The sequence below is a fragment of the Pongo pygmaeus genome, chromosome 16 (genome assembly GCF_028885625.2).
Source record: "Pongo pygmaeus isolate AG05252 chromosome 16, NHGRI_mPonPyg2-v2.0_pri, whole genome shotgun sequence".
In the NCBI taxonomy this organism is placed as follows: Eukaryota; Metazoa; Chordata; class Mammalia; order Primates; family Hominidae; genus Pongo; species Pongo pygmaeus.
In genome coordinates, this window is record NC_072389.2 from 93,618,368 (window position 1) to 93,631,010 (window position 12,643).

At 44.5% G+C, this 12,643-nt stretch overlaps 1 protein-coding gene across 10 annotated transcripts in view; it reads right to left on the minus strand.

The window, feature by feature from the left end:
* NTRK3 (neurotrophic receptor tyrosine kinase 3) overlaps positions 1–12,643 on the minus strand; it is a 388,853-nt gene that overhangs the window by 100,604 nt on the left and 275,606 nt on the right. For 3 of the 10 annotated variants that reach the window (XM_054450815.1, XM_063652900.1, XM_054450814.2), the window contains 2 exons: positions 5,540–5,674; positions 1,638–3,734 (listed from right to left, as the gene is read on the minus strand). The exons of 6 other annotated variants lie outside the window; for them this stretch is intronic. In XM_054450815.1, coding sequence (XP_054306790.1) covers positions 3,616–3,734; positions 5,540–5,674 — 254 coding nt within the window. In that variant the 3' untranslated portion in view covers positions 1,638–3,615. Of the gene's footprint in view, positions 1–1,637; positions 3,735–5,539; positions 5,675–12,643 lie in introns of those variants that run through there. One more of the 10 variants, XM_054450816.2, reaches the window with a different exon arrangement.

Consider the following 12,643-nt stretch of genomic DNA (forward strand, 5'->3'; position numbering starts at 1 on the left):
TTCCATAGATCCCCATAGTCATCCATAGTCTCTTCCCCTGTCAATTCAGATGTTCCAACTCTCCTTGGGTCTTCTCACTAGCAGCACAAGGCCTTGCCTCATTCTTTATAGGCAAAATGGAAGCCACCAGACAAGAACTCCCTCACTTCCTTGCCCTATCACCTTGAAAAGACATTCCACATCCTTTCCTCTTTTTGCCTCCTGCTCTATGGGAAGAGCATTCCCTCCATGAGGCCAATGCTATCCCCTCCTCCTGAGCTGTGGATACTTTTCCTTCTCATATTCTCAGGGGCCATTTTTATCTATTATCTCTTCTCCCATACACTGATAGGCTCCAAGCATCAGAACAAAACAAAGCTCAAATCTCTCCTATATTAAAAATGAAAGTTTTCCCTTGAACCAGTGCCTCTCCTCATGGTCCCCAGGACAGCCCCAACCCTTCAGGCATCCCTGTTCCAACTCTTTCTCCCTGGAACCCTTAAGAAGAGATAAATGCAGAGCTTGGTCTACCCCTCACCCAGGCCACTCTAGAGAGAAGGAGCTTCCATCTGGCATAAGGGGGTCTCAAACCAAACCAGACTTAAATAGAAGATAAAGCAACTGAGGGTATATAGAAAAGCACCAACCTAGCCTGATCAACTTCCTGTCAGACTGGAACATGAGCTCTTCCACGTTACTTTACTTGTCTCATCTCTACTTCCTCAATGACTGAGCTCCATCAAGGATTACTGGGGCCCAGTGAAGCATTCAGATCCACCCAGGAGCCCTTTCCCAGCCTGCATCCTCCACTCTTGCTCCGTCTCTCCTGCATACAGGGCCTCACAGTGTCCTCTCTTCCTGAAAGGAAGAGGGCAAGTTACAGGGAGCATTTCAACTCTTCTAGCTGTGTCAGTGCCAGGGTCCAAGGGTGCAAAGATGTGCCAGTTCATCTAAGCATTTTACTCTTTGGCCTCTCCCTCCTGGCAGCCCACATGAAACTTGCCACGAGAGTGTGGCTCACCTGAGTGTGTGCGTGTGTGTGTGTGCATGAAAGGGAGTGTGTCTCTGAATGACAAGTGTGTTGACCTGTACGCCCAAAGCCCCATCTTTCCTTGGGCAAGGTCACTTTCCCAACATCCACAGGAACATACAAAACCACTCCATCCTAGGGACAGCCCCACTGGCTTTGCTGGTGCACCAAAGATAAAGGATCCCCAATCCCACTCTCAGACCCCCATATATCAGCTCTCAAGAGAAGATTTCTGTGAGCCTTGGCTGCTCAGACAACAGAACATTCCCCAGCTACCAAAGGAGTGAGGGTCTCAGTGGCCTGAGTAGTGTCTGTAGAAGTCAGGTTTGAATCTTGCTTTCACCTCTCACACTGTGTGACCCTGGGTGAACCATTCAACCTCTCTGAGCCTCTGATTCTTTCTCAATACGATGAAAAAGCACTTTACTGTATGAGCCTAACCTATCTGGAAGACTCTCAATGAAAGCAACCAATGGAACAGATTGTGAACACCTTTGTTAACATAGAACTTAACTAAGAAACTTCTTTAAAAGAGTAACAGGAAAACAGGAAAAAATGCAGGTACTCTGGAATTTCTGTATTTTGAATGTTTTTGCAAAATTTCCAAATAAGAGGTCTGATTCAGTCATTTCATTAGAAAATAAAGTGTTTATTAAGAAACTATACACTGAACACTCCTATAAGTCTCTGTGGAAGCACAACGCCCCATTGTCATAGCACAAGGTGAGGAAAATGGCAGAATAAAAGATGCTGGGATGGATGGAGCCTGGGAGGCTGGAAATGAGGTAATGATTTACAATAATTAAAAACATCATCCTCAAGCTTACTCCTTAAAGCCACACTTCGGAGGAGGCCCTGGACCCAAAGCATCAGCAGGGCATAATGGGGACAGCCTGACATGGAGCAATGGGGAGCAGGATGAGGAGAGCTGGAGGGGGCGAGATAAACACACACCTGGAGCCCTGGAGAGAACCTGAACTCCCAGGTGATACTCTGGAGGCTGCCCCAGATACTGGGCAAGAACTTGGAAAGCCTCATGTTTTTAAACCCCATGGAGGCATTTGCAGAATCGGGTTGGGATCCTGACACGAAGAACCACCATCCACAGGACCCAAGAAGTAAAACCCTTAAGTGGGAATCCAAACTCCCAGTTAAATTTGCCAAAGGCATAGACTCTATTCTCTACCAGTGTGCAACACCACCCCAAAACAATGGTGGGTTAAAACAACCACCTTTTCCCCCACAAGCCCCCCACAGGATGCTCCCAGTTTCATGCTCTCCACCATTAGGTGGGCAGCCTATGCTGACTTCACACAATGGAGGCCCCATGGGCCAGTGGAACTGGGAGCCAGAAGTCTACTCCACCAATGAGTCAGCAAATACGGGAGACTTTCAGGCCCTACAAATGTGCCTTTCCTACTGAAGAAGGGAAAGTCACCCCCTTCCCTCTCCTCAGTAGATCAAGTTGAAAATGGGGGCAGCGAGCCCCCTCTTTGGGAGAGAGTGGCCATGGAGTAAGGCATGAGTCAAAGCAAGCAAAGTAAACACACATATTGACCAGAGAACAGGAGGACACTTCCATTGGTGCCATGAGAGGGGCTGGAGGAGGCCAAGTTTTACTTCTCTTCCCCTTCAGTTCATCTTGACCTTGAAATGCTGATTCCATTGGGTTCCAAAAGTTCTCAGAGTCAAGAATAAGTGGAAGTAGGGGAAGAGAGCCAATCCCGGGATCATGGGCTGGCAGGAAGGGCCTTTGTCCCTGATTCCCTTGGTCCCTTGTGGTCCTAGTAGGATGGCCAGTTCATGGGTAAAACCTCCTGCAGCCAAAGCTTGTCAGAACTGCAGATCTAAGGGCCCAGGAAGAGCCTGGAGAAACTCTCCTCTGCAAGGAGTTTTCTAATATCGCACTCATTGTGAGCCATTCCAGAGAGAAGAGGAAGTAGGGGGCAAGTATGTCCCAAAAAAGGATGATTTTTCCACCGAAAATAAAAATAAAAATGTAAAGTGATTGGTTTCCATTCTTTCCTCTGAGACCTAACTTGGTGCCAATACTTGAGCCTGGCTCCCCCTCCTCTTACCGCGCCGTCTCCACCTCTGCTTAGATGCTCTCTGTGACTCTTCCCCACTGGAGGTTGCAGGGCGACGAGGTCACTAACAGGACAGCATGGTATCCTGGGAGAGCCAGGGAGACCCCACGCTTCCAAGTAGGGAAAGTGAGGCTGGAGCATGGCTGGACTTCATCAGGCTTTCTTGTGATGGTTAGGTTGTTTTTGTAAAGCAAGAGAATGGCTAGTGTATTTAAAAGATGCTCCTGGTGCACAGGTTTTTAATTCTCTTTATTGGCTCTAAAGATAGTGGCAGGAGCTGCCTCACAGGCTGGGAAAAAAGGAGCACAGTGATGATTGGAGGGAAGGGGCAACCCTGCCAGTGGTGGATGGGGGAAAACACCCATCTGGTGGTGTTAAAGTGTGCCGGGGCACTGGTGGCTCATGCAGTTTCTACTTAGCATCCCTGGATCCAAAGAGAACAATGCCTAGAGCTTCCAACCTCTCAGAGGGCCCAGCCTACCAAGGTGACATCAAAACAAGGAGGCTTAAAAGGAGTTTTTAAAAGCCATGACGTCCTTTGCTGAAATAAACATTGACATCCTCAACATAGATGCCATGGTTAAGAGGCTTGGAATGTCCGGGAAGGCTTATTGGATTCAACATAATTTCTCTGAAACCTATAAAAAACAAAAAGAAAAAAAAACAGAAAAAAGCAAAATAAAGTAAAAACCAAAACCCCCAAATAAGATCAAAACTAGAAGGGGAAATAGAGAGGGAGCTTGAAAGGGGAAGAACTGTCAGCAAAAGGGAAGGATAGGAGGAGGGGATTAACTTAAAACCCTGCATGGTCAGAGAAACTGCAAACATTCCATTTTGCTGCAGCCTCCACTGAACCAAGGAAGGGAAGGGAGCAAAACCTTTGGGGGCTTGGCCTTGGATTATCATGGAAGAGGAGGAGAGGTCTCATCTAAGTGGGTCTCAGTCTATAAGCATCTTTCTGAAAGGAGGAGCCCCTGATGATGAGCTGAGGGGTGTGTCGGAGAAGGGGTATGCACTGTAGGGTCACTAAGGGGCTAAGGGATGGGAGGAGAAGGCTATGCTTTCTCAGAACTGACGTTCTTTAAGGATACCAGAAGGGCATTTCTAATTCTAGGAGCTAAAATTACATAGACCACTTCTGACCACACCAGCAGGTGGGGATGCTATACTCCCAAGCCTACAAGCTCTTTCTCATTGACCTTTTCACCTCACACCACAGGTCTGTGGAAGGTTTAGAGAGTTAATGGCTGATCTCTGAGCCTTGCCATCTTTCCAAATCTTACAGGGGAGGAAAATACCCTGGAGGAGTAACACTGGCGGCCCCCAGGCCACATGCTGCCTTGAGCAAGGAGGACTTCCATGACAGCTCATTTCCTTTCTGGCCATACAGCCATGGACTGAGTTAGGATGTCCTGAAAAGCGGGAGTTCCTAATAAAATCTCTGGAAAGATGTTGCTCAATCAACTACAGATTTTAAAAGTGTCTGTAAATAGTGTGTGTGTGCATTTGCATGCATATGTGTGTGTTTGCATGTGTACACGTGTGTGTTTGCATGCGTGTATTTGTTTGCATGTGTGTGTTTGCATGTGTATTTGTGCTTGTGTGCATCTGTATGTGGGTGTGTGTGTTTGCATGTGTACATCTGTGTGTTTTCTTGTGGATGTGTTTGTGTGTTTGCATGTAGATGTGTGTGTATGTGTGTTTCCATGTGTGTTTGCATGTATGTGTGAATATATGTGTGTGCACATATGTGTGTGTTTGAATGTGTATGTGTGTGTGAATATATGCACAGAGTAAGCCTATCTTTTTATGGAAGCTATGCTCAGGAATGTAGAGGTCATAAGGGGCCTCTGGACATTGGGAATATGATGGGAAAAACTTGAAACAAAATTTGATTGCATTGAGACTTTCCTCTCCTCCTGCCCAGGACATGCTATGGACAGAACAGTATTGAGTCATTTGGGGTGCTGGGACCCCTTCCTCTGAAGGAGGTGGGGTCAGATTTGTGAAGATAAAGGAAACCTTCCTTGCCTATGACATCATGTTTGAAGGGAGGCTCACTTTCAAGGTGAGACGTTTCTGAGATAGCATCCCTGCCCTGACCCCAGATAAAGGTTCTTTTGGGTATGAAGGAAAAGGGAAGGAAGGCCATTGGTCTGGGCAGCCTGCTGAGAAAGTTTGTGATACCACTGTTTCTTTCCAGGCCATGGTCCTCTCTTGCTTCTCCCATAGCCCTTACCTAGGCCCTATGAAGCTTCCTCCCTTGGAAGACACTCCTTTAACTTAAGGGATTTTTTTAGTACCAAATCCCGTGCTGGGCACCTAGTCATACCTCAGTCCACGAAATATATGGAGGCTTGATGAGTCTTAAGGTCTTAAGAACCAAAACTGGTTAGGGGAGGGGTCTTTACTGTATACAAAGACGTCAAAGGAGGTAACTCACCATGTGACCTTGGGTAAGACACTTCCCCACTCTGGACCTCAGGTTCCTCATATATATAGTGAGTTGATGGGACTAGATGATCTCTATTGTCCTTCAAGTTTAATATCCCATGATTGTCTATGTTTGAAAAGACCCCTGGCAGAAGAGGCAGACATGGGGGAATTAATGGTCAGTATTAAACCCCAAGTGCAAAAAACATGGGAAAGTATTTTTCTTAAGTGCACAATGCCAGAAACAGAAATCCAGGTGTTCTCAGCTCCTGTACCCACTCTGCTGTGCCTGTAGGGGCAGCTGGTTTATTTTACGCATAAAATCTAGATCCTAAGAATCTCACCCTGGCATTATAGAAATGGCACAAGTTAGAGTCAGAGAAGAAAGATTCACCATCACCATGAACTCTGTCCTGCACTTTTCCTAACATATTTGCCCCCCATTTTCCTTCTTGGACCAGAATGTCTCAAAATTGTGCCCATCATTGCCATTCAGAGTGTCATTCCTGGGCCTGGACGGATGTTTCTTCTGACTTGGGAGATAATCCTGGACCCAAGACCCTCTTTCTGGCTCCTAATATCCCATCAAAAAAATTCAGCTAATTTTCAAGAGGAAAGCAATGTGACAAGGCGGGGATGATGAGGGGATGATGAGGAGATGAAAGGAGGTGGTGGGGTTTGGTTCCTTAAAATCTTCCTTGCCATTGTTAGGGCATAAACCATTGGAAAAACAAAAGCTGTTGGCTCACTGAAGACCTGAAGACTACAACTTCTATAAAGAGATATCATTGTAGCTTCTGAGGGTGAACTCTCCTTTGGAGACCATGCAGCATTCGTGGGCCCTGGAAAGATCCATGTCAGATCCATTAAAGACCAGGGCCAAGCCCGCCTAAGTCTCTGCCAAGGTCCCCAAAGCTGCCTTCGTGAACATGAGCCCTTTCCCATATGAGCTGGGATCTGAAGTTTGTTTTCTCTGGAACTCTTTCCCAGGTGGAGTCTTTCCAAGATTCTAAAAGCTGAAGCCTGATAGCATAAGAGGCACTGCTCCAAAATCCTCCATTCCTCCCCCTCTGTCTCAGAACAACCCCTGAGCAGAAAGGAAAAGGCATTTACTGGGGGAAGAGCAGGGGAGCCCAGAACCACAGTGGACACTGGTAAAGGGGTAAATGGGTGAAGAAAAGGCTGAAGAGGGGCAAATCGAAGGCATTTCCAAAGAAGGCCTTACCCACCAGAGGCCCACAGACCCCGCTACATCTGACCTTTTCCTCTGTCTGTCAACAGCTTTCCCCAAAACATTCAGCACAAAGGTACCTGTAGGTTTTCTGTAATTCAGAACAGAGCTGGATCTTCAGGGATCTTCTAAGAATACTTTCCCTGAGAAGCAAGCCAGGGCTCTGGGATCTTTTTGGGAAAGGGAGGGACATTGTAAATGCAGCTTAGGGGAGAAGGGGCACTGAGCACCCATACGATCAGATGAGAGGTTTTGGAGCCAATCCTATTCAGTCAACAGCTGGTTAAATCTCTAAAGGCAAGTCCTTTATATTGACTGCAGCAAGGAAAGGTCAGTTCCCATGGTTTTGCCACACAAAAAGACATTCAAACCTGTTTTTCTGAGATTCTTGCAGATTCTAATTCTCTCTCCCTTGTTGGGGTTTCACCCCTGTGCTCTGGCCTTGGGATTCTGGAGCTTCCAGCCCAGCACCTACCAGGGAGAAGGTATTCCCTGCATCTTCTGCCTACACTCTTTCCACCTGACTGGATTCTCACAGACCTCTCCTTCTCCTTCTGTCTCTGCTTCTTCCTTTTGGTATCTGAGATGAGACTATTACCTAACTGCATAAAGTAGTTTAGGTTATGGTTTAGACAATAGTCCCAATACCAAATGGAGTTCTATAGAATTATTTTCAAACATTCCCTCTTCAAATGTATTCATTCATCATCTTCAAGTTGCTATGTCACAGTAACCCTTAGCACTGACATAGCACTGGCTGTGGAAAAAAGCATTTTGTACCCTAGCATGGATTGAAATACACAGGAGTGCGGGCGCTGGGGCCCTAGGTGGTAGACTGACAGGGAGCCAGAAGGCAATGCAGTGGGAAGGACATCCCACCCCAGTCAGGGTGCCACACTTTCCACAACCTTCCCACCTTTCCCCCAAGAGGCAAGAAGAGATGAGATGTTTTTCAACCCCATTGCAGGTAGGCATGGAATGGAGCAGGGAGCCCCGAGCAACACCCAACTATGCCAATCCTACCATCAGACATGTTGCTGATAGCCCTGGAATCCACAGACCCATATAAGGGAGTGCCAGTGACAGGTATCACCTACAGTTAGTTCTTTATACCTCAACATCCCCAAAAGGTGGACAGTATTAACTCCACTTTACAAGGGAGAAAACTGCCTTTATAATATGGAAAAACAGCCCCAAGTTCACTTTGTGGCAAAGTCTAAATTTGAATCCAGCTCTTCATACCTCCAAAGTCCTTGCAACTAACCACTTTGCAATATGGATCTCACTTGTGGAAAACCAATATCCAGGAAGGGGGTGAAATGGAGGTCAAGGTAGTGATGGTAAGGACATTCTCTGGGGGAAGCAGGGCTCTCACTCTGGCCACTTCAACAAGTTCTAAACAGAGGGCAGGGCCTTCTTACCTCATTAACAGCTTCCTTAGTTAGGAAGGTAAGCAGCACCATACCCTGTCATTCCCTCCTCTGGCCAACCCTGGTTTAAGTCTATCCCTGGTGGCTTCACCCCCACCCTCACAATGACACTTCGCATGCACTGGGACCTTCCAGATAAGGAACCCCAAACTCTGTCTGCTCACGGACTCCTTCATTTTGATGATGTTTCAGGGAGTTCAGCCTAGAGAGGATGAAAAATGACCACATGAACGTGAGGTAGTAATGAGTATGGAGAGATGGATAATTAAAATATAGTCATACCCTAACCAAGGGTTGTGGAATATCTGAGAATACCCTTGGTAAGCCAAGCACGGTACCCAGTGGAACTCTTTCCTGAGCACCCACCCCAGGCCACTGTGTAAACAAGCATGGACAGAAACGAGTGTGTCTTGGTGAAGAAAGGATTCCTCATAGACACATGTCTCTTGCTTCTTTTCTTGCCTGTATGGTGGCCCTTCTAAGGTTGTGGGAAGGTGATCATCAAGGCATTCTAATGGTGCCTGGGCTATGGTTATGATTGATTTGTTCTGTATCTTTTCCTTGGGTGTAGTTATCGCTTTTTTGAGTCTAAGTTCTTTCTTCTCGTGCCATCGGATTCAATAAAAGGATGGCGGCACTGGCCCAGGTGAGTGAGCCCCAGATGCCTAGGCTTGCTGGCCACAGACTATGCTGCTTTAAACTTTCAGGTTATTTCTTTCATTATTCTGAGATTGCAAACCTAACCCACAGGCTGTATATGGCCTTACGATGTGCCTTTTATTCTATTTTTTAACACAAATGGTCTTCTTAAAAATTTGTTGCTTAGTTGCCAGCATTTAAAACTTGGGAGATCTCACATTTAAAATATCCCCATTTCTAGCTTCCCTTGAAAGTCCAAGAGTTCTGGCAATCCTGGGCCAGAATTACTGCACAGTGATAACCCACTGCAGTAGCCACTCAGTTTATATGAGATGTGTGAGTGTGTGTTCTCCAGCTTGCCATATTCTCCACCAATTCCTATTATCCTCCACCCCTGCACTTATTTACAGTACCTACATGGCTTGTCTTTACATTTGACATTTAAACTTTACAACAAACATTATGTTTATTGTACTAGGTTATAGGCTGTGCATTAAGACCAGGAAATCCCATCTCTGCAAGCCTTGTTGAATGCCCCTAAAATGCCAAACTTATGCTCCCTCTGGTCATGGCTAACAATGATAAAGAAGTGGCTGGAAACCTACAGCAGAGGGACAAACCTATCTCAGAAGGGGGAGACAGCTCAGAAACTGAACTGTATGAGTAAGGGAAGCAAGCGTGGTCAGAAATCAGGTTCCCAACAAGACACCATGCTGAAGCATAATGCTGGAAAAAGCTACTGCTGGGAGAGAAGGTGGCACTCATGTCATCCACTGGCTGTGTCTTCCGCATTGCCTGACATGTATAAGGCACACGACAAAAGGTTGTTGAATGCCAAGAAGCAGGACTTTTTAATATAGCTGTACATTTCATGGGGGAATAATTGGACCCAAAGTGTTCCTAATAACAAACACATTTCAAAGGGTTCTATACAATATTGAAAGGTACTTGGAACCAAAATGTCCCTGTTGTAAACTGTGTAGCTAAGAGTATTGAACTGAGACCCCCAACTTCAGTATGGGCCACCTCTTCCTATAAAGTCACCTCAATGCTGCTGGGAAAATGAGTGTTGAGATTGTCCTGGCCCGCATGCCACGGTTGCCAAGTCTGGTTCCAGCTGTGTGCAGATGCTCGGAGGGAGGGGGCTGAGGCTGAGTGTACTCCGACTACAATTTAGCTCATGGCGTCATGCCCACAGGAAGTCACAGGGGGAGGACACCCATGCCTGGCTGAGATAAAGGGGCATGGACCACTGACATTCTCAGACAAAAGCAAAAGGCTCGTTCCTGAAGGGATCTTGAAGGCTCTCACAGCTTGTCCCTGATGAGTATTTCAAGGCTCTAACTCAAAAGAACGGGGGAGGTGTGCTGGGGGGCCACCCGCCACTTGGCATCACTAAGACTATTCCAGTGATAAGCTGATCTTGGCTTAAAGGAGTGAAATGTTAGTCCCCAGAGAAAGTGAAAATCCTTCTACTCCATAACATGTGTGAAGTGACCTCTTAGAATCATAATACTTCATAAGCCATGGAGCAATATTAGTCATATGGAAAAAAAAGTTCTTTACCATTCTCAGAATTCACTAATATAAGGAACAATTTGTAATAGCTGAGCATCTTCTTTTCTTGCTTAACTGAGAGTAGAGAGAATCTCGGGTATTAATAATCTATCTTCACTGCCTTCCTTGCACTTCAAAATATCTGTCTTTGTATTTAGTATATTTTTTCCTGAGTCTTTTGACTCTTTTCAAATGTTTGAAATATCTAAAATATCAGAAAAGTGTAGAAACTCTGTGCCTACCTCCAGCATTAACAATTTATAATATTTCAATATCTTCTTCTCAAATTTCTAAACAAATAATCCATTACTGCAATGGCTGAGAACCCATGTAAGTCCACATATAACCCTGTTTCTCCTCTACCCCATCACCAGAACTAACCACTGCCCTGAAATAGCTGATTATCCTTTTCAGGAATCTTGAAATAATTTTGCTGCATATGCATATATCCATAACCAAATTATAGTTTTGTTCTGTGTAAGTTTAAGCTTTTAAAAAATGGATATTTTCTAGATTTATCCATGTTGATACATGTAGCTCCCATTCATTAATTTTAGCTAACGAAGTCCATTATGTGAATATGCTACAAATTATTTGCCTATTCTGCCAACTGACACTTGTTTCTATCTTTTCATTATTCCAAAAAAAGTTGCAATCAATATTATTACACACATATCTATATGCACATGTGGGAGAATTTCTCCAGAGCAGTAGTTGGCAAACTTATCCTATAAAGGACCAGATAGAAAATATTTTAGGCTTTGCAAACCATGCAGTCTCTGCTGCTACCACTAAACTCTGCCAGTATAGTCTGAAGGCAGCCACAGACAACACATAAACAAATGAGCGTGTTCTAGTAAAATTTCATCTGTGAAAATAGGCAAGAGCCAGATTTGGCCCTTGGCCAATGAGTGATAGTTTGCTGACCTCTACTCTAGAGCTTTTTTACTCAAACTGCAGGCAAGTGGACAAGCAGCATCAGCATCAGCTGGGAGTTGGGTAAAAATGAAGACGCTCAGACCCTGCTGAATCAACATCTGCGGTTTAATAAGCACCTCAGGTGATTTCTATGCACAAAAACATTTGAGAAGCACATCTTTGGAGGAGATCCCTAAATTTAGTGTAATTGAATCCTTAACATAATTCTATTGCTAAAAGTTTACCCAAAGTATTACCAACTCATATTTCTATAATCACTAAATGGATGAACTTCCTACCCCATCTTCCCATATCAGATATTTTTTCTAACAAACTGATGGGTGGTAGATGTTATCTCCTTGTAGTTTTCAGATTCATTTCCCTAATTACTAGCGAGGTTGTACATCATCTCAATAAGGGTTTCCCCAGTTAAGGAACTGTGAACTGCCTATTTGTATCCATTCCTCATTTTCTTGTGTGTGTCTTTCTCTCTATATCTATATATCTATATATAGATATATATAGATAGATAGATATGTGTGTGTGTGTGTGTGTGTGTAGTTGTTACTCTTTTCTTGATTTGTGGGAGTTTGTTATTTATTCTGTATGCAAATTCTTTGTTACATATATATGCATTGAAATGATGTCATCTCAAGCTACTGTTTGTCTTTTAACTTTGTATACAGTACTCATAGATTTTTTAAATTAATGTATTCAAATGTATTCACCTTTCCCTTTATGTTACTTAAATCTGTATGTTAAGAGATATTTTCCTCCTCAATGTCAGGATATTACCTTTTCCTTTAAAAGTGCTATGTTTAGCGCTGGGCATGGCCAAGATTGCAACACTGCACTCCAGCCTGGGTGACACAGTGAGAATCTGTCTCAAAAAAAAATAATAATAAAAAATAAAAAATAAAAGTACTACGTTTAATAAATCTCCCTTACAGAAGAACTATGAATAATTTACGCAGAGACTCCTCACTCAAGGAGGTAGAGCTTCACTTCCCCCTATCCCTTGAGTGTACACTGTTATTGACTTACTTCCAAAGTATACGGAAAGAGGGAGAATGTAGTTTTGCAGTGGAGAAAACTGACAAACACCATCTCAGCCAGGTAATGAGGGTTAGCATCATCAGTGTTAAGTCATGTGATAAGCATGCACTCTTTATGTGAAGTGATGAGAATGGCCTTTCACCTCTGTGGTCTTCCTTCCCAATATCCCAACTGACAGCCAAAATTGAGAGATATTCTACATGAAACCTGACCATCAAGGTAATCAAGGACAAGGAAAGTCTAAGAAACTGTTAGAGATCATAGAAGGCTAAGAAGACCTAAT